This window comes from Polyodon spathula, chromosome 3, assembly GCF_017654505.1.
Source record: "Polyodon spathula isolate WHYD16114869_AA chromosome 3, ASM1765450v1, whole genome shotgun sequence".
NCBI lineage: Eukaryota > Metazoa > Chordata > Actinopteri > Acipenseriformes > Polyodontidae > Polyodon > Polyodon spathula.
Window position 1 is genome coordinate 15,429,440 of NC_054536.1, and position 23,243 is coordinate 15,452,682.

General features: G+C 35.7%; 1 protein-coding gene across 1 annotated transcript; it reads left to right on the forward strand.

The window, feature by feature from the left end:
* The first annotated feature begins 9,940 nt into the window (after positions 1-9,940).
* Positions 9,941-12,241, forward strand: LOC121308212 (neurogenic differentiation factor 6-A-like). The gene is made up of 2 exons (XM_041240490.1): positions 9,941-10,045; positions 10,641-12,241. Exon 2 carries the CDS (start codon positions 10,650-10,652, stop codon positions 11,661-11,663), a length of 1,014 nt encoding a protein of 337 aa, XP_041096424.1. The 5' UTR covers positions 9,941-10,045; positions 10,641-10,649; the 3' UTR covers positions 11,664-12,241.
* Positions 12,242-23,243: the final 11,002 nt, after the last annotated feature.

A 23,243-nucleotide genomic window follows, 5' to 3' on the forward strand; every position in this document is an offset into this window, starting at 1 on the left:
CCAGTAGTGAGCGCCATGAGGCAAACTGACAAAGCTGGCTTACCTTCCTAACCCAGAGGGAGCACAAGGGCCAAGACAACATGTAGCACTCCATTTGGGTCCCCAGCCAAGATCGTACCACTCCTAATATCCCACTCTTGCCAAGCTGGACCAACCCTTTTAATATGTGTGTGTGTGTGTGTGTGTGTGTGTGTGTGTGTGTGTGTGTGTGTGTGCGTGTGTGTGTTGGCATGGCAACAGCAAAATATAAATCCTGGTATCAGTTACGTTCATACGCAGTTACATGACTAATACATTTTTATCAGACTCCTACCTACGTCATCACTGCCTGCGTTGCTTACTGTCAAAGGCTTCCATATTTGTAACAGCAAGCATTGTAAAGTGCGTCGTGTCATACGCCTTTTGATTTTTCATCTTGTCAATAAACTTCAGTAGGTACACAAGGTTACTGCAGGAAAATTGTACACAGGTCTAATGTAAGAGCATGTTTATTTGGAATTTGCAAAGTAAACATAAATATTGTGACTAAATCACTTGTCCTTTAAGGTATTTTTTTTTTATCGTACTAAAAATAATTATAATTTCTATTATTATAGAAATTAATTTTAATATCAGCTCAAAAGCTTAAATGTACATCCAGCTTTTTTGTTCTTATGCATAGTCAGCATCGTTGCCTAACAGACTAGTGCATCTTCTGCAGCATTAAGCCCCTAAACAGTGTCATTATGCATGGGATCTAAACCAACGAACAATGCAGCAAGATTCCCTAAACTTGACTGAGCACTGCAGGGGGTGTTTGACTGAACGGCTGCTTCCCAAGGATATGAGAAAAACAGCCAACTTTACACCACTAAGCAGAGCACTCATTGCTAATTCTGAAGCAACTGCTGACAGGGACACGATTTAGGGCAGTACACAGCTATTATTCTATCAATTCATCAGAGAAGGTCAAGGCTCCTTCAGATGATGCTGTATCAAGGCTGAGGAGATTTTTTGCAAACATCAGCCACTTATTATAAAAGTTAAACGTTTTCAGTTCATATCTGTGAACAATTTTTAATTGAATTACAGAAACAAAGGCTAACAGGACAAGGTGACATTATCCTTACCTTTAAGTATATACTGCCTTCTGAGATCAGTTGTCTTTACTAAATGCATTCCATAAATACCCAATACAGTCAATAACATTCAATAGATTTCATTGAGCTATTACACCAAATTGGATGGCCAGTTAATTTCACAATATGGCAGAAGAAATGTTAAAATGAGGACCAAACAGACTCCATCACATACTGTTTGTTTTTTTTTCTTGGCTTAGAACCCACAATGAAAAAGAATAGGCACAGAGAAAGGAATAGGCAACACTAATTACCTGAGCTACATCATCATAATCAGGGGGTATTATTGCTGGTTCTTTCAGTTGAGACTTTTTCTATAAACAGTCTATTATCCTGTACTAGTCCCTTATAATTGATTGTGGTTTACAATAGTAGTAAAGCATGGTATAGTCACATAAACATGAGTTAAAAAAAAGGTATGATTTTTACACAGCATAGAGTATCGCTTAAAAAAACAGTGAAATTGCAACATCTTTATAGGGGAACCTGTATTATAAATATCTATGTAACTCAGAAGGTGAGGTTGTCTTGATTCAGACATGGTCCTGGACACTGTGCTAATCAGTACTGAAAATATACCTTCAACTCATTTGACAAAACACTTGCTTCCATTAACCATTTTATTACTTTTTTAAATAGGAATAAACCATTCACATCCAAACTGATAACCAATAGTATCTAAATCCAAAAACCTAAACCAAACCAGATTCTGAATATTGCACATCACAGCTTTATTTCTAAGCACAGGGGGAAAAAACCTAATAATTTTGATGATTCTGAACATACTGACACTGTAACAGCTGCCCCACATTCACAGACAAATTGTCATAAAATGAAGACAGTTGCAACTTGCATTTATCACCTATTGCTTTATCTGTCCATGGTTACTGAAAATGAATATAATTAAAGTGGTGACTCACTAAGAAATACCACATATTTGTACATCTGAAAATACTGGTTAATGTGAGCAGGGTCATGTATGTAAAAAGCAAGCAATCCTGCCTCCGTAGTTATAACAATAGCTACAAGCAAGAGTTCACTAGTACCAGTGGAGACAAATACAGTCACACAAAACTGATTTTCAGACAGCAGTGCCCACTGTAAGAATTCCCCCCCAAAATGCATTCCACCAACAAATTCACATTAGACATTTTTAAAAACATGTAAATAATTCATACATGCATATTTTAATATCATTAACACAACAGTTCCCCAACACCTGGGTACCTATGTTTTATATTTCTTTGATAATTATCAGCTATTTTTGCAAAAAAAATTAATAAATAAAAGGTTTGAAAACGCTGCTAATTTTATTTGAATATGTTACTGCCATGGGTGTTGATATAGCAGTTTATTTTGTATCACATTGCCTCAGTTTCTAGCTGTGTTAATATAGAATCATTGCATTTTTTTATATTGTAACTTAATTCAATTTCCTAGAATCATGGTTTAGCAGTAATGTTCATTCAACCTAACAGTCAGACTGGTACAATTTTTATTTTTTCAAACCACCGGCCATTATTATTGTTATTGTAGTAGGAATCAGAATATATACATCGCCAAAAAAAATCTGACATGTTATCTTTTTATATTTACATATATGGATTCATGTAAAACTGAAATGCCATCTTGGTAACAACACTAATACAAGGTCTCCGCACAGAGCATTATGGTTGGTCCTTTTATCGTGTAATTGAGAAGAACAGAACAGCTGCAGCATGCAATCTTAGCAGGGTACTAACAGATCCTCGGGACTAATCACTTCGACAAACAACACTCTTTCTCCATTCCAAGGAAGGCTTCACCATTCTGGAGCGCTTCTGGTGGCATATGGTCTACTTTTCAAATGTCCTATCAGGCACATCTAACATCTACATTGAGGGCCTCCTTAAACCGAGAATTTTTTTTATTTTTTTTTTAATTGCAAGAAAAGAAGATTAGCAGTCACGTTTAAGATTATCCTCACTTAACATTATATATAACATTGCTATCTCGTGCCAGTTGTCTTTACTAAAATAACTCTGTAAACAAAATGAATACCATCCAATTGTTTTCATTGAGCTATCACCCCCAACTGGGAGGCCTGATAGTTCCTCTTAATGATGTATTTTTTGTAGTAAGCAGTAGATAAGAATTAACAGTTTATTTTCTTTTCTTTACAACAATGCCACAAAAAGTACATTAACCATTAGATCAAACATATTTGACAAATCTTTGGCCAGAGCACCTGTACCTCCTTAATAGAAAGCTTGCAGGATTTCAGGCAGGTAATCTATAATTCAAGTGCCTGGTATATCATTGGTTAATCTACAAGCCTATTACCAGCAAGTTCCAATTAACCTATAAGGTGTTGTGTGTGTATATATATATATATATATATATATATATATATATATATATATATATATATATATATATATATATACACACACACAATTCAAAAAAGTTTTGCCTTGCTTTCAATTACCACCTCCTCCCCAACCACCACCACCTCTCTCAGCCTCATCCGTGATGTACAAGTTGCATAGATTTATTATTTTATTGTTTGTTTTTTAGCAGGTCGCATCGAGATGCTCCAGGGGATGAGAATGTGAGACTGTGATTCAACTATATTTATTTTTATTCATCCATTGTTGGGGTTCAGTGTTTTTGGAAATCTGTAAGATTTTGTATTATAATAAAGGTGGTTATTTTATGCAAGAATGTCCTCACTGAAAGTAATTTATTTTTGTTGTGCCATTTAATAAAACAAACTGTGAGGTTTCAGACCGTTCTTACCACATGTATTACTCCAATCAACAGTGTAGTGTTAGTATGTTGTTAAAATAATTTCTGTATTTGTGTTAAAATAATAAAAGGTTGTTAAATAATTTAGCTAAAAACTATACATATGTAACCATATTTCTACATATTTAAGACTTTGTCAGTGACAGAGGGTGCAAATGAGCCTCAGTGTGTTTAAAATGAATCTATCGCCTGACTAATTTTGACGATATCCTTACATGTGATTAGACACCAATCACTTACCATTATTCTGATACCAAGCACATCCTTGTCAAATCTGTGAAACTGGGTTAATCCTTCTTCAAAGTGCACATGGCCTTCCAAAGGATGCAAACAATATATATTCATCACCTATCACAATCCCAGCTCCTGCTTGGGTTACCCTTCTCTTTCATCATATATAAATATATATTCTGGATAATCTGTTTACAGGCAAGGGGAATTCAATATTCTATGAATATTATTCCGAGTTTACATGCAATCAGAAATATCCAGAATCCAGCAGACCTTGGGCATGTGTAATGGCAGCATCACAATAGTTTTTTTTTTTATAAATTTGTTGTCCTTAATATATTAACTATAATAAGTAGAAACTTCACAGACAATCTCAGTGAAACTTTATTCCTTCTAATATTGTAACTAACAACTGCTTTTTCATAAGTACCTACTGCTGAACAGTGTCTGTAGCAGATCAAAACTCAGCTGGCACAGAATAGCTGCATATTAAAATTTATCAAAAGTTTCACCTCTATTACTCTGGATGCATTTGCAGCCAACTGAAAGAAAATACTTTCATTGCACATCTATGTTGTCAGTTGCACAAAGTACTGACTGCTTGGTAGGCAGTGTTGTGTGGCACACTGCTGTTACTGAGACAAATGAATAAACACCTTGAAAAAACATTCATTTTGATCTATTTGACTTTTAATTTGTTCACATTAAAAAAACAGCATTAGTTTGTAAATTCAAGTGTTAAGAGGGGCAATGAAGACGCATCTGCCTGATACACTGGGTATAGTGTGGCTGTGCTAACATTACAAAGGGTCTAGCAGATTCAGCACACTCTATACAACAACATGGATTTCCTTTAGCCAATATTTCTTATTTATACAATTTACATAGCTTGAACATTTTCAGAGACATCTTTGGTAATTGAGCTGTGTCAATGTGAGTTCTGCCTGGCTACTCTTTCAAAGTAGGGACATCTGAATTGAAAGAGTTCACTGGTAAATGCGTGAACATGCAAACCTTCTGCTTTTGCCTGAAGCAAAGCATCACTCTTTTTTTAAAGCTGATAATGTGATAATTAAATTGCTTGCAGACACCTTGTCAATGGCATTTGCCAGATATGTGGAAACCCTTTTACAATTATTCTTTCCTGCAGGAGAATCATCACTGGAAGTACTGTGATCAGATTTAAGTTATTTTTGAGCCTGTGTATTAAAATTTTATGTGGAGCGAAATGGGGCAGGCCTCCTTTCCTTTCTCCTGCACAATGATTTATTACCTGAAAAGACCAGGGAACTAATTAGCAGAGTAATTAATTAATATACATTTGCATATTTGCATTTGCAATTAGTGCAGTCAACTGATTAGTCTGAAATGGGAAGTTTGACTCATCAGATGTTAGTGTCTGCTGGACCGGAAAGCTACTGCCAGATGAGGCAAAAAGGGACAGTCTTGAGCGCATGTGCAGAACTTCTCTTTGTTTGACAAAGTGAATCGGCTTCTGTTGAGGAAGTTACATTAAGGAGGCTTAGTGTGGATGGAGGTGATAATATACAATTTTAGAGACATAAGTGCAGTCATCAACTAGTGTTCCTGTCTGTCTCTTTAAAGATATCTGGTATATATCCAGTTAGCTAAGGCTATACATCTATCCCTATCTTGTGCTGTTCTGTCAGGTAGTGAAAAAAACCATTTGTGTATCCAATAATCAATAATTATTTTCAACATTGCCCCACAATACCAACTGGCCTCTCTGCCAAGATAAATCCACATTAAGAGTGCCCAAATATTTTACCCCAGATTTTCTCTCCTAATTTAGAATGTCCAATTATATCCTGGCAATAATTCTCTACAGCAGCTCAGGAGATTTGAAGGTCAGTGGCTTTCTTCTGATGCCAGTTGCCTTTTTAATTTGAAAGTAGAAGTTGGTGAGCTAGATAATCTGTAACTAGTTTGACAGAAATAGTTACTGATACAAAATAAGAATCACATATCTCTTGGTGTCTGGTCGGACACCTTGGGTGGGTTGTGAGGCATGAGGAATGAATTATTGAACTTATAAAGCATCTACTTAGGGTTTTCTTTCAAAATATTGACCATTATGCAGTGTGGGCCATCATACACGGCATGCCTAACATGATAGCTGCCTTGATTCTTCTCCAGGCTCTTATCACAGACTCATAAAGAGCTTTCAGATTGTATTTGGCTGATTGTAGGGAAGTGAGGCAGGGATACAAATTAGACATGCATTGTGCACTAAGCACTGCAACACTGATATGCTTTCCTACGTTATTTCCCCACAAAGTGAAGATTGTAACAGGGCGATGTTACATAGGTGGGTTGTCACTGAATAGTACTGAATCTGACACAGAGCAGTGGGTGTTGACACGTCACACAGGCGCAAATAGTTAATTAACACAAATATTGCCACTAGGCAGGGTACCAGCAATAGTAACCCAGTGTCAGATTAAATAAACAAAACAAAACAAAACAAGCTAAAAATAAAAGTTTGCCCACAAACAGCGACCGCTATTCCCACTGAAAGGAATGTCCTGCTGCAGGACCCTACTACACTACTAACCCTCATTGTACTTAGTTTGGGATTAAATCCCCTTAACTGACCTATTTATGGGATCCCGGAGTCCTGGCATCCTCACAGAGACTCCTGCCTCTTCAAATGGCCTCGGCTGGGCAATGCCGTCATGACCCCCATTTTACAGTGATAGGGTTCCGTAGTAGTTAATCCTATGGAGCGGATGCTCTCCTCCACAGTGTCAACAAGCACAAACTTTCACTAACTGCACATCTGTGTATCAAAGCTATGGCTTTGAAGTCACTTCGAACGTTGGCACTACTGACTTCTTCAATAGGCGGAAGCACACCCAGCCAATCAGGACCACCCAAGCCTTCCAGTTTAACAAAGCAGTCCTGGTCACAAGGATATTTTCAGTTGGAACAGTTAGTAACAATGGCAGATAATGATCTGAACAGAAACATTAATAGAGAACCATACAAAATAGGAACATGAAAATGATATAGGTATCCCTTTAAAATTATTCACGTTGATACAGCTGAAATATGATCCCTTTTTTGCATTTGGCGTTAAAACTTCAGTATGCCATTTTTAAACAAAGCTGTTGGTGGTCCAGGAAAAAGTGAATAGAAAATCCTTAAAGACATGACTCTAGTCTAGATCAATGATCTGAGGGCAGGTTCGGTCTATTGAGGAGAAGGAAGGCAATCGGCCATTTACATACCTTCACCACATTGTATTCAGGCATTTATTGTATCCTAAGCCACGAGTACCAGACAGACTGTAAAGCAATTATTCGTTCTCCAGGCTTTTTGAAGTGAGATCATGAGGTTGGCTCAAGATATCCCTTGTTCAGGACATCTAGGTAATGAAAAGACTCAGGAACTAATATTAGCTTGATTTTATTGGGCGGGGGTGTATAGTAAGGTGATGAAGAATGTAGTGGAATGCCAGCAAGTAGCATCGGGGTGCCCCTGATTAATATTCCCTTTGAATCCATTGCTATGGATATAGAGGGCATATGCATATGAGTACGGCCCCTTACAGCGACGATTCTGATGTGCCGGAGCGCTATGTTTTGTTATTGTTTTGTTACAAAGGAGGAGTGAGCAACCTAGGAGTTGCAGTCACAGAGCCAGCTTGGAAACCCTGAGTACCATCCTTTCCCCAGGACCTAAAGAGCACAGTTTTGTGGAGAGACTATTGTTGCTTTTGAGCGTCTTTTTGTTTGGGACTGTAACCCGTCATATTGTCTTCCCCTATACCATTGTTGGTGTAGGAGCGATTGATTTGTTATTTGTTTCCTTTTGATAAATAAGGACGTTTTTTATTGAGAGTACTGTTTGGACAGCCACTTTGTACACTGCACCACTTGCATCCTGTCACAGCATAACATTTCTTTATTAATATATATATATATATATATATATATATATATATATATATATATATATATATATATATATATATATATATATTATATCGACCGAGAAAATATATAATTGTACTAAATTTAAATTGTAGTACATTAGTTTCTTGAGGTTTTACAATAACGATGACCTTCGGTATTATCATCATGTGTAGTAAAATTTTACAGTGTAACATTTTAAGTATATGGAAAACTCCAAAGCAGTATGTACTATTTTTATGTAAAAATACATCAATAAATGAATAAAACTAAATTATATTCAGCACAGGATGCTGATAGGGTGTTAATAAAAAGTAAGACAATGGATTATGAAGTATTAATTGTCACTTATACTACAGATGGTAAAAAAAAAATAATAATTAAAACAATAAAATCTAAAACACCTAAGTTTCCATTTAAAACAAAAATATCAAAACAACCCAGTTAAAAGATAAGACCTGTTTAAAAAGTATAAAAATATTCATAACAGTTTACTCATATAAGCAAATATTTTTAACATAAGTTAACTGCTCTTAGTGGAACCCGTTCTTACATGTGGTACTGTATTCTTTATTTTTCGCTGTTATTTGAATTTGATCTTTTGCTACTGATTGTATTGTATTCTGGTCCTGTGACACTGCATTATCCAATAGGGTTGTGAGGTGAGTGAAAGTGTTAAATCAAGAGCTACATTTAATAGGATCAATTTGAAAAAAAAAAAAACAGTGATAAAAAAAATCTAAACCCTTTTGTTTCGTATCAAATCAGTTAAATATGATTACCTTTTGTTCAGTATCTAATAATGTTTTTTTGTTTTGTTTTGTTTTGTTTTTTAAATAACTCAAATAATGGTTAAAAAAGGCTGAATAAACCATGCATTTCTTTATGGAACATACAGGAACTTTTATTTTTCTAGTGTCTGTGAAACACCAGGTAACATTTTTTTTTTTGCAATGAGTTCTAATATACATTTTTCAAGCAACTTTTTTCCTTAGGTTTCCAATAAAGTTTAGTCTTTTATGTTTTGACATGGTACTTTTCCTTCACTATACAAATCCCCATCACCTTTCTGCAATTGAGATTCTTCTACTGTTTTTTTTTATTTTCTCCTCTCCAGTAAAAACAAAATGAAGTTATATCTGACCAAAAGCACTTAACATGCACAAACAACTAAACAGAAAGAAAATCAAATGCTGCTGGAGAATGCTCAAGCACAAGCAAGAAAATGTGAAGCAGAAATAAATAAAGATAAAATGGCCAGAGCTATGGTTATAGTTTTGTCTCTATATTCCCAATCCCCAAAACACCTAAACATTTGGGACAAGTAGATAGTTTCAAATATATCTGTACAGCATGGTGAGAAAATTTAAATGTTATCCATACACAGTAGTGTGTGGTGAAACCTAACTGGTTATGTTAAAACTAACAGTTAGCAACTCTAAGGTAGGTTCTGTCCTCTAGCAACTAGAATAGAATTCCTATTATTTTCCCTTTGTGGCATCTTCATTATGACAATTAAGTCTGAGATCGAACCTTAATGTAGCAATAACTCAGCTGGTTTCCATTAAAACAACAACAACACACACACACACACACTCACACACTTGCCTTGTATTAGCAATCTCAGGAGAATTGGATAGCGATGCCGGTATTAATCTTTCTTTAGTCTGATTTTTTTTGACAGTACATTAAAGCTAGTTGGTGCCCAGTTACAGAGATGCCAGATGATCAGTGTGGGATAGGTGTCCCTCGAGAGAAGGTCACGTGATGATCATTGCCCTGTTACGTCAGCGGCAGATGGCATGGGTACCAGCTCTGGCAATTGGCATCAGTGTCATTTCTCAAAGAGAGAAGAAGGATAGAGAAAGAGTCTGATCAGAAAATCAGACTGTGGTTTTGAATACAAGAAAGGATTCTGGTACAGTAATTCAAAGGACCTGAAACATGAAAACTGCATGTTGACACACAATCAAGGTAAGAAAAATCAAATTCTGTTGTGCATTTTTAAATAACCTATTGTCATGTTGGATAATTATGTTTATATCATTATAGTGTCCTTTGATATGCATTTTGTGAATGAAGAATAACTTTTTTGTTGTTTCATATGTAGTTGATGTTATTGCAAGGCACTGTTTTGTCACCTAGATGAATATACTATGTAATTTAATTTTTGCAGTGTGCAGGGATTGTGTTTAATGTCTAAGACCTGATTCAATTCCCTGTCTTTCTTTATTTGCTTATACACAATATTTGTACTTGAGCTTGCATTCTCTGCATTGCTCATTTGCACTTGATTTATTTTAAAGCTGTGCAACAGAGACAAAGATACTGCTGTTTGTAGAATTACAGAATGTACGAGTGTCAGTAATACAATTGTAGATAGATAGATAGATAGATAGATAGATAGATAGATAGATAGATAGATAGTCACATTATAAAACCAAAATGTTTAGGATTTAAATATATGCAAGCAGTCATGGAGTGCAGCATACAAAAAAGGTGTGCAGTTTGTTTTGATAAATTCTATTCAATGAATAACATGCTGACAGTATTCTATTGGGATTTTTAGGAGAGGAAAATGTTGACCTTACCCTTTGAGGAGCCTGTTGTGATGCCTGATCCACAGTTTGGTGCAAACTTTCCCAGAGATTGTGTCGCCGAGAATAAAAGTAGAAAAATTGACACTTTCTTTAAACGAGATAAATCACCAATGCCAGAGTCAAAGCAAACCCAGGATGAAGATTCGGAAAAAGAGGAAGAGGAAAGAGAGGAAGACGAGGATGAAAACGGATTGCCGAGGAGAAGAGGCCCCAGAAAAAAGAAGTTAACCAAAGGGAGAGAAGACAGGGTTAAATTTAGGCGTCAGGAGGCCAACTCAAGGGAGAGAGGTAGAATGCATTGCCTCAACGATGCCCTGGACAGCCTTAGAAAGGTGGTACCCTGTTACTCGAAAACACAAAAACTCTCCAAAATAGAGACTTTGCGGCTGGCAAAGAATTATATATGGGCTCTGTCGGAAATCCTCAGTGCTGGAAAGAGACCCGATCTTCTTGCCTTTGTGCAGACCTTGTGTAAAGGATTGTCACAGCCAACCACTAATTTAGTGGCAGGGTGTCTGCAGCTCAATGCCAGACATTTCCCAACAGATCACAACGGGGAAGCATCTCACTCTGGCAGGTCTCCATACCAGAACTTGTATCCACCTTATCACAGCCCTGAGCTTGGCACACCCACGGGGCATGGTAGTGGTACCATGGACAGCGCTAAGCCCTTCAGACCGTACAATTACTGCAGTACGTACGAGCCTTTCTATGAAAGTACTTCCCCTGAATGTGTAAGCCCACAGTTTGAAGGTCCCCTAAGCCCCCCAATTAACTTTAATGGGATATTTTCCCTTAAGCACGAAGAAACAGCTGAATATGGTAAGAATTACCACTATGGCATGCATTACTGTGCAGTGCCAGCCAGGGGTTCTCTTAGGCAGAGTTCCATGTTTAGGGTCTCCTCAGACAGTCACTTCCCTTATGACTTACATCTGCGCAGCCAACCCTATGCCATGCAGGACGAAATAAATGCAGCTTTTCATAATTAATGTGTTAAACTAAACGGTGGTCATCCCCGTTGGCAGCTAATTAGTGAAAATGGTGTCCATGCAGTATTCACGCTTGAAACATAAACTATATAGTATATTCTTACCATATTTAAAAAAAAAAAAATCAATGCATTAGTTGCAATACTTTAATTTATTAATTGCATTATACTTCCATCCATATCAACCATAGATCTATTAAAGTAACCCCTGTAATTAATGTAGCTAATCATTTTTATTCTGGTGTCTATATTGGTCAGTGTGGCTTTTGTTCAGCTATGTTTTCAAAACACACTTCAGCATTATCAAGTCTATGCTTTTTGTTTAAAATAAATATGTAATATAATTCTTCAAGGTGTATTGTTCGCTTAAATCACTGATTACAGTTTTACCAGGAAATGTGAAAATGAAACGTTTTGGATTGTGTGTATAAGTAATGTTCATACTGTTGAAATTCTAGCTTGCTGATGAATATGAAATGTGTATTTAACCTATGTATGTTATGTCAATAGTAAGAGGATACTGCCCTTTCCAAATTGAACCTAATGCACATAAAGGAACATTTTGTACAAATATAACAATATTACTACTACTACTACTACTACTACTACTAATACTAATAATAATAAATAATAATAATAATAATAATAATAATAATAATAATAATAATAATAATAATAATAGATAATATAAAGCAATTGATAGATATATAAAGCAGCAAGCAATAAAGGGAATTAACAACAAAAACTATGCAACATGGAATATGCTCCATTGATAAGCCTTTCCATATGCATGTGATACAGGTACACAGATGTCACTGGGAGGAGTGACCTACTCTGTATTTTATCTGAAGGGCAAACCAATGGTTGATCTTATCTAGATTATGGGTATCTCAGGATTGATCTCTCTTTTCAGACTGAATGTAGTATTATTCACTACTCAATTAGCAGAAGGTATTGAGGATGTCTATGGTGGATTGAATCATATAAAGAGTTTGAGACCCATTAAGTTAAAACTGAATGTACTAGTACACGAACAGGGTGTTTTGTGACTTCCGTGTTGACAACGTGATAAAGGGACGACCACGTGCAATTATTCCCATTGGTAATAGCAAACAACGCTGCTGGTATAGAAAACACCAGAAACTGTTTTAATTACACCCGTCTAAAATTGTCATAATATATATATATATATATATATATATAATATATATATATATATATATAATATATATATATATATATATAAAGGTAATTATTAGTCAATTTGTCAGTGAGATAATATAAGTCTTTCAGACATAACATTTATTATTTAAAAAAACTAAAATCTCACTACAGTTAAATTCACAGAATATGCATTACATCACGAATTTTACTGTATGAGCTTGTATATCCTCCACGGTGTAAATTTTTACATATTCAGTAATATCAATTGGGCCTATAGGTTTGACAGAAGTGAACATTTTACCACACGAGATTTCTAATTTGTCAGAGATTGGATATCGTGTCAAATGCAGTTTAAAAATAAGGTTGGAGTTTACATGTAAATATTGTGATTTGTTTACATGTTAATGGATTCGTAGCAGTTTGAGGTATCGTTAAAATATATGCAACATTACTAGCGTTTTATTTATTTATTTGCCTTCCTACAAAACGTGTTGTAAAAATGTATTTCGTTTAAGTCCTGTGAGTAGTCTGTTTTTTAATCATGTTCATAATTGTATATTTAAACATTAGGAATTAAACCTGTAAAATATTGACGATGGGACGAAAGACTGTACTAAGTGTCTTATAATTTTAATACAAATTCCTTGCCTTAATTTAAAAGGAAATACTTGGCACGTATGATATAAGTTATGCAGTGGCATGGATGTACTGACTTGTGACTTTGTCCTTTTTTTACATTTATCTTGTGACAAAAGTTTGGGAGAGGAAAGAACAAAACGCGCAATGCACTAAACTTTTACTCTGCACATTTGTATTCAACAGTTAAGTTGTTTTTGTATGCAAAATACATAATAAAATAAATATGCTTATCGTTTTGGATCGCAAGAGTTTCTTTAGTCTATTATATGGGCCATACCTACTTTTTTTTTTTTTTTTTTTTTTTAATGGGATAGTTATATAAACATCGAAGATCTATTTAAACAAGTAGAAAGACATTTCAGCCCAATGCTGTCAACATTATGTTAGTGTTATCTTATTTTACATATATAGAGTCCATGTAGAACGGTAAACCCCTCTTAGGGAGGCAACATTGTAATAATGTTTGTGCAGGGAATACCTGACTGTTACCGTCATTGAAGTTGCAGTGTTTTTAGAAAGTATCTATAGATTTAGAAACGTGAATACAATCAACGAGTTTTTGTTCCGTTCTTTTATTTCTCACTAAAACGATTTTTAAACGTGTAATATAAACGGATATAAAATTATATTCATGCTCTGTCACTAAAACACTATATAATTAATTTTTTAGGGTACCTCCATATTTGATAAATATTATAGATATATATATTATATATATATATATATATATATATATTATATATTATATATATATTATATAGATATATATATATATCTATATATATTATATATTATAATTAGTGAACTCTGAGAAGAGTTCTGGGTGTCAAGAAAAGATTTAATTCACTGTATTATTTTGGACAAGGAATGTTGTTTACAAAAAAGGTCGATTGGATCACCTATTACATTATTTTGGATATTTTAAAAAAATTTAATTGTATTGATCCATTTGACTAGGTAAATATGTAATTTCTAAATAAAGAAATATTATTTAGAGATTAGCCTACGGCTATTAGTTAGAAAGACACATTATATTATTATTATTATTATTATTATTATTATTATTATTATTATTATTATTATTATTATTATTATTACAAAAAAAGAATATAACAGCAACAACAAAGGCAATTAAAGTCAATAAATCACAAAGCCTGTTGTTAATACATTAATTGTTTTTGTCAAAAAACAAAAACAAAAAAAACATTATTCTTCATTCAGCATTGAACTTTTAGTTTATAAACTAGCAATACAATATGGAAAAGTATAGAGAGCTATGTTCTATTTGCTCCACATAGAAGAGATATTATTGCTGTATTGTGAAAAACAGTAGCCGGTGATAATGTTACACCCAGTAAAGTTTAACTGGTGCAGTCTGCAGGGTCATCTCAGTGGCGCTGCCACTGACTGAGTCGCTCAGTTTGAAACTGCAAGAGAATAACTGCTTTGCGGTTTGGTAATTCCCCTGACAAAAAAAAAAAAAAAAAAAAAAAAAAAAAAGGCCAGCAAACACGTTAATTTATTTATTTTGCAGCGCTTTATTGATTGATTGATTGATGTATTTGTTTATTTATTATCACGAACACCTACAATATTGACAAGGGTGTTGTTTGATTCGATATTGTCATAATCAGTACATTAAACCGCGATGTGTAATGTTAGTTGTCGAGATCCAAATAATACCGGGCTTCTTTAATTAGAGGTCTAAAAAAGCAACCCTATGAGGTAGAGCTTTGTGAATAAGGCTTTTGATTTTTTTATTATTATTATTATTATTATTATTATTATTATTATTATTATTATTATTATTATTATTATTATTATTATTGTTGTTGTTGTTGTTGTTGTTGTTGTTGTTTTATTTATTTATTATACCATACCATACCACAAAGGTCTGTTATTAACCAAAATAAATAATATAGGATATTAGCACTCATTATAGAGTTTCTTTCTTTTTTTTTTTTTTTTTAATTTAGCATGCCCAGTTATTTTACCCCGCATTTTTCTCCCCAAGTTGGAATGCTTCATTCTTTTTCTCCTCACCGCAGTAATTCCCCACACAGCTCAAGAGATCCGAGAGAGGTTTAGTGGGTGTCCTCCGATCCCACAACCAAGCCAGCTTCCTCTTTTACACCCAGGAGCTCGAGAGCGGATGTCTGTGAGCTACTGGCTTCTGGAGGACAAAGGGCAGTCCTGCAGGTGTCCAGTCCTCACTGGGCACCTGGCCAGCAGAGTTTGCTGTAGCGCAATGAGGATAATCAGTCCCTGCTGGTTTTGCCTCCCTAACCCATGGGAGCACCAGATCTAATGCAACGCTTCCTTCGTTGTCCCCTGTGGAGTTCATCGAGTTGCATGGCCAGGACGCAGATCTGCATTGTATGGTTCAAGGATCTTTGCAAAGTTTCTTTTAAACCTTCTGGTGCAAGAAATGAAATTTGGAAATGTGCTACAGTGAAGTTGCCATTTTAGGCTATACATTAGGCTTTTAAAAAGTATCAAAATCAAACTCTTTGCTGTAGAAATTATGTTGTGAAAACTGTACAGAAGTTTCTAAAACATCTCTAAAAACTTAAAAATGCCGTGCCTGCAAACAATTTTCTTTACAATAGAACGTCTTACCAACTAATATAAATTATGTGAACAGCAATACAGTAATAAAATATTGTAGAATTTAATTTAACATGTATACCTGCTACTCTTGATTAGGCTTTCATATCTACTGAAATATATTGTTTGTTGTCTACTGCTTGATTTCCCATGTGTCCATGATACTTCTCTAAAACTACTCCTTTTTAATTGGAACCTTCCAATAGCAAACAAAGGTTAGTTGCGGCTGTGGCCTTACAGATCAGCAGGCCTTACTGATACAAGAGGAGCAGGTTCCAGGTCTCATTTCCGGAACAGGACTAAATGAAGACTGTTCAGATTGAATTGCAAGAATACAAGAAAGGAGTCTAATTAATCAAATAACAAAGAAAGTGGGCAGAGAGGCGATATCATTGTTCAGGTTAGATGGGGCGACTGAACAACAGAGAAACTTCAGTTATTTAACTCTAAAAAGATCAGTGAGACATTTTTTTTTTTTGGTGTGATTTGTGAAAAACAAAACAAAAGTTATAGAAGGGTTTTTATTTGTGTTTGAGGGGTGGTTATGATTGAACCATTAACAATGTTTATTCATTTGGGAATATTAAAATACATTCCATGACAAATGTTTTGATTCAAAGTCTTCCTCAGTTATGTCTTCAATATTTTTTTCAGCACTTTTTTTTTTTTTAAGAAGGATTGCTCTACAGGCATAAAAGGTGTCATTAATTATCTTTAATAAAATGTGTGAAATGGCAGATGGTACTTCTATGATTTGTGAGTAGGTGATTAAAAAAACAGGTGACACCCACAGTTGTGTGTGGGTTAAAATGAAACAAATTACAGGTTCAATATCTGTAATTTTCTAAATCAGGCAGGGTTGTTGTTTCACATTTGGTTGATAAAGTTGGCACATACAATCCTTCCCTATTTTATTTCAACAGCCATCGAAACCAGTCGCCTAGGGTAATGGGCACCTGAACACCAATGAGATGTCTCTCAAAATGAATTGCCTGTTAATAATAATGTAATGGTAATTAAATGTGAAAAATGTTATGCTCTTACAATGGTGATTTATTTGCAGCACCAGCATTACATTGCTAGTGCACGTACTGGAGCAAACTCCATTTCCCATCAGCATCCCAAATTCTCACCTAGCCCTGGGTCGCAGATGGTCGGGGACATAAAATGCTCCCCATTAAATTGTTAATAACCATTTCTCAGGCAGAGTAGTGGAAGCTTGGGGATTTCTCATTTTAATTAGAAGGTTTAAGCAGCTAAGCCTGTTTGAAATTCCCTCCTCTGAGAAATGGGTGCAGGTGATCCCATGCAAAAGAATGACACCATATCAAGGGCTAACCACTAATTTCCATATTAGATTGGTGTCAGCTTGGCATGAATCCCACTCCTGAAAGAACCTCTCTATTTGTGGTCTTGGCATCATGTTTCATCTTTGCATGGAATATGTCTGTGAGCAAGATGCCGCTGCGTTATTACTTCAACTACTGCTACTGTTACAGAACCCTCTTTATTATTCTGAACTGGTAATGAAAAATCTGACAACATATTGTAGCAGAGAAATATTAAATATAAACATATAATAATAAAAATATGTACTAGATATGTATAGCATTCTATGAGAAAAAAAAGAAATGAACTGTATACAATAGGAAACTAGTATTTAATTGGATGGTGTTATAGATATTTTGAGTGGCTGCATTGGCCTTTGTAGTTGCATAGCCGCAGGTCAGTCTAATTTCAGTCTGCCAAAGTGAAGCTGGGACCTCAGATGTTGTGGGGGAGTGAGACCATAGACGTTATGGCAGCAAAGAAGGTTACAAGTATGTCAGTAACATAAACCGCCCACCATGGTTGTAAATTCAAAATCAGTACAATGAAATATTTAAGACCATGACATATTAACGTATTGAAATAATAGTATTGAATAAGAACTAGCAAATACATGTTTAATCACAAATTGGTTTGTGATTCTCCAGATATATGTAAAAATGGAAGTGAGAGTTTCTGTGAAATTGACCTATTGGTGCTAATATGTAGTTCCCTGTGAAAATCCCCATTTCTGAAAGAATTGTATAAATATACCTGTTTTTATCACTTAGACACCAGCTGCATCAAAGGTTGTTATTTTTAAATTTATTTTATTTAGTTTGATAATTCACTGATGATGAAAATAGAATGTCTTTAAAAGGTGCACATAAAACACAAAATATTCTGCAATTTAACATTTACTGTTTTTCAGGTAAGAAAAAATATTTAGAAACATTTATTGTATAACAACTACAGAAAATTATACATTTTGAATCTGAACAAACACTAGCCCCCTCCATCCCCCATTCAACTCAGCCCAATTAACTTACCTTAGCCATCTATTCTTTGTCATTGGTGTTAACATGGTGTGATGGAGGGGGGGGGTGGGGGATTTCTCTGGGTCTGCATTTTTTTTATCCCTGGGACTGCACTTTCAAATTTAAAATTATAAACGTATGCTGTATCATTTTTACCCAAACTGACTTCGGTCTAAGCATTTCAGACCGTAAGATCAGTAGCACATTGTATTAACATGAACATGAAAGGAAGGGGGGAGAAATCAACAAAAAAACAGAAGGGAGACCGCATCAAAACAAGAACAACAACTCAGGTAAGACAACCATTAAATGTATTTATCTAAATGCTAGAAGTATCAGAAACAAAATTCTAGAACTTGAAGCTACTGCACTAACAGGTAACTATGATGTGATAGGTGTTACAGAAACGTGGTTATCTGAGAGTGATGGGGACGAATATAATATTTGTGGGTATACACTGTATAGGAAAGACAGGCAGGACAGAAGAGGAGGAGGGGTAGCGCTATACATAAGAAACAGTCTTGAAGCCCAGGTGTTAAACCTGGACAAAGAAAATAAAACCGAATCAATATGGGTCAGAATAACAGACAAAAATTCAAAAGGCATAATAATAGGAGCATGCTATAGACCGCCAGATTCAGACGGTGAGCACAATAATCTGTTATACAATGACATTAGAAATGTGTGTAGCAAAGGAGAAGCCATACTAATGGGGGATTTCAACTTCCCCCAAATAAAATGGGAAAACCCGGTGGGTAGCGCGAAGGATGAAATAGAAATGGTGGAAATGACAAATGACTGCTTCCTAACACAATTTGTGAAGGCACCCACTAGAGGGGAGGCATGCCTTGATTTAGTCTTTTCAAATAACGAAGATAGAATAACTAAAACAGAGGTCAGAGAACCACTGGCAAACTCAGACCATAACATGGTCTCATTTTAGAAAAGCAAACTATGAAGGTATGAAACAGAGACTAACAGAAAGAGTACACGGAACTGCAAAACGCAAGTCAAAAAGGAAGTTAGAAAGGCCAAGAGAGAAATAGAAATGAACATTGCTAAGGGAGCTAAAAATGAACCAATTCCAAAATGTTTTTCCAATATTACAACAGCAAGAGAACATTCAAAGAGGAGATTAAATGTTTAAGAGATACAAATGGCAAAATCGTAGAGGAAGAAAAAAAAATAGCAAATATGTTAAATGATTACTTTTCACAAGTTTTTACAAAGGAAGATACTGACAACATGCCCCACATGTCATCCAGTTCCTATCCAGTTTTAAATAACTTTAGCATAACTGAGGCAGAAGTGTTAAAGGGACTAGGAGCTCTTAAAATAAACAAATCCCCTGGGCCGGATGAGATCCTCCCAGTAGTACTCAAAGAAATGAAAGAAGTAATTTACAAACCGCTAACCAAGATCATGCAGCAGTCTCTTGACACAGGGGTGGTACCGACAGACTGGAAAATTGCAAACGTAATACCGATCCACAAAAAGGGAAACAAAACTGAACCAGGTAACTACAGACCAGTAAGCCTGACTTCTATTATATGCAAACTTATGGAAACTATAATAAGATCCAAAATGGAAAATTACCTATATGGTAACAGGGTCCTGGGAGACAGTCAACATGGTTTTAGGAAAGGGAGATCGTGCCTAACTAACTTGCTTGATTTTTTTGAGGATGCAACATCGATAATGGATAATTGCAAAGCATATGACATGGTTTATTTAGATTTCCAGAAAGCTTTTGACAAAGTCCTGCACAAAAGATTAATTCTCAAACTGAACGCAGTTGGGATTCAAGGAAACACATGTACATGGATTAGGGAGTGGTTAACATGTAGAAAACAGAAAGTACTGATTAGAGGAAAAACCTCAGAATGGAGTGTGGTAACCAGCGGTGTACCACAGGGATCAGTATTAGGTCCTCTGCTATTCCTAATCTACATTAATGATTTAGATTCTGGTATAGTAAGCAAACTTGTTAAATTTGCAGACGACACAAAAGTAGGAGGAGTGGCAAACACTGTTGCAGCAGCAAAGGTCATTCAAAATGATCTAGACAAGATTCAGAACTGGGCAGACACATGGCAAATGACATTTAATAGAGAAAAGTGTAAGGTACTGCACGCAGGAAATAAAAATGTACATTATAAATATCATATGGGAGATATTGAAATTGGAGAAGGAATCTATGAAAAAGACCTAGGAGTTTTTGTTGACTCAGAAATGTCTTCATCTAGGCAATGTGGGGAAGCTATAAAAAAGGCTAACAAGATGCTCGGATACATTGTGAAAAGTGTTGAATTTAAATCAAGGGAAGTAATGTTAAAACTGTACAATGCACTAGTAAGACCTCATCTTGAATATTGTGTTCATTCTGGTCACCTCGCTATAAAAAAGATATTGCTGCTCTAGAAAGAGTGCAAAGAAGAGCGACCAGAATTATTCCGGGCTTAAAAGGCATGTCATATGCAGACAGGCTAAAAGAATTGAATCTGTTCAGTCTTGAACAAAGAAGACTACGTGGCGACCTAATTCAAGCATTCAAAATTCTAAAAGGTATTGACAGTGTCGACCCAAGGGACTTTTTCAGCCTGAAAAAAGAAACAAGGACCAGGGGTCACAAATGGAGTTTAGAAAAAGGGGCATTCAGAACAGAAAATAGGAGACACTTTTTTACACAGAGAATTGTGAGGGTCTGGAATCAACTCCCCAGTAATGTTGTTGAAGCTGACACCCTGGGATCCTTCAAGAAGCTGCTTGATGAGATTTTGGGATCAATAAGCTACTAACAACCAAACGAGCAAGATGGGCCGAATGGCCTCCTCTCGTTTGTAAACTTTCTTATGTTCTTATGTTCTTATGATTTTTTTTTTAAAAAAAGGAATGGAGTTTGGTTTCACTGGAGCCGGATCATGAGGTTTGGCTGTATAAAGTGGATCAGGCTCGGATGCCACTCATCCGTCATTGTCATCCAACAGTAGTGCTGAATGACCAATGAAAATCGACTACGTCGACATCATGCAGTTGCTGTATTTCAAACTGTTATTTCTTTATTATCTTTGGAAGTGCATACTAAAGAAAAAAAGAAATGAAGACACAACACTTTTTTTAAACAGCCCCAGAGCCAAAGACTGGAACCTTTACCCTCCGAGTCACCCATCGAGTCACTCACTGAGCAGACTGGAAAAAACAACAATTAACCTCTGCAGATTAAGCTGTTAAAATGTATATGTTGTATTATGTTCAATTTATTGTGGTTACACTAAGTGTAGTTATCAGTTAAGTTATGTGCAACAATGCAAGTACTTCTCATGAGTGCATTTTAACATTACTTTAGTTGCTGTAAGCGTAGGTAGTTTTTGTTATTGCCTGTTATTCATTAAAAATAATAATAACTGCTTTTATCCTGGACGATTGTAGATTTGGCAAATGTGTGATTCCTAAAGATTCTTTAGCAGTTGATTTGGTATAAATAAGTAACTTAGTGATTCTCTTAATTGTTTAAACTGTGTACTACAGATGTATCAAGGCATGCCTTGATGTTTTGTTTGTCTAATTTATCCACCCCCCCACCCCGAGGAATTTGACAAATCACACCCTGCGTGTTAACCTCCATTGCCTCTTTTGAGGTCCTCAATTGGCCTCTTTCCTTCTCAACCAGAGACAGTTGTTACTTCTCTCAGCCTCCTCGGATAAAGCCTTCAGTATACGTCACAATTCCTATCCACTGAATCCAATATCTCTGAGAAGCCGAGTTATGGAATGTGTCATGAATGTCTGGCAACCCAGCTCTACTGCATAAACCTTGACTCTCCACCTGCGCTGTTCCAGCTCTACTGGATAAACCTGGACTCTCCACCTGCGCTGTTCCAGCTCTACTGGATAAACCTGGACTCTCCACCTGCGCTGTTCCAGCTCTATTGGATAAACCTGGACTCTCCACCTGCGCTATTCCAGTTCAGAAGCTAGCTCTACTGGTTAAACCTGGACTCTCCACCTGCGCTGTTCCAGCTCAGCAGCTAGCTTAGCATACCTGTGAGAAGAAGTGTCATCTCAGCTGTCCTATTCCACTGAATTTCCTGCTTTTGGTTTCAGTGCTGTGCCTAAAGTATTGTGCTTAAAATATATTCTTATGGAAGGACATTTAGGTCAAAAACACCTTCGTAGGTCAGAACATTTTCCTATCAGCACATTTTCTAAACGAATGGAAGACATTTTTAATCAAGTTTCTGCCCAAGTTTGTATGCAGCGAAATTTTGTCTGTAAGCATGTCGGCCACTCCCCCAAGCATTGTGTTGTCTGTAAATTTGACAAGTTTGCTAATCCCCGGTCTAAGTCACAGAAGTCGATAAAAAAACAACAGGGGACCAAGCATGGAGTCCTGCAGCACCCCAGCTAGAAGTTTTCTCTCTTACCAGTACTCTCTGCTTCCTATGTTTTAACATGTACTTCCTCATATTTCCACGACCTGCAGCTTGAGGGTTAGCCATTCATGTGACACTTTGTCAAAGGCTTTTTGGAAGTCCAAGTATAAATAATTGCAATGACCTCTTCCAAGAGGAGCACTCTTTTCTGAATCTGTGTTGGCTGTCTCCTATGATGCTGTTGCTATATAGATACTCTACTTTTCACTCTTACAATTGATTCCATTTTATTCGAATAAGTCTCTTGTGTGGTTCTTTAAAAAAATCAATTAATAATCAATCACTTAAAGCAATTAATAACTGCAGTGATAATGGACCGGTTTTGAATTGGCTACATTTTGGATATCACTGCTTTTATTTTTTTTTATTTTATAACTATCACTCCTGACAGCC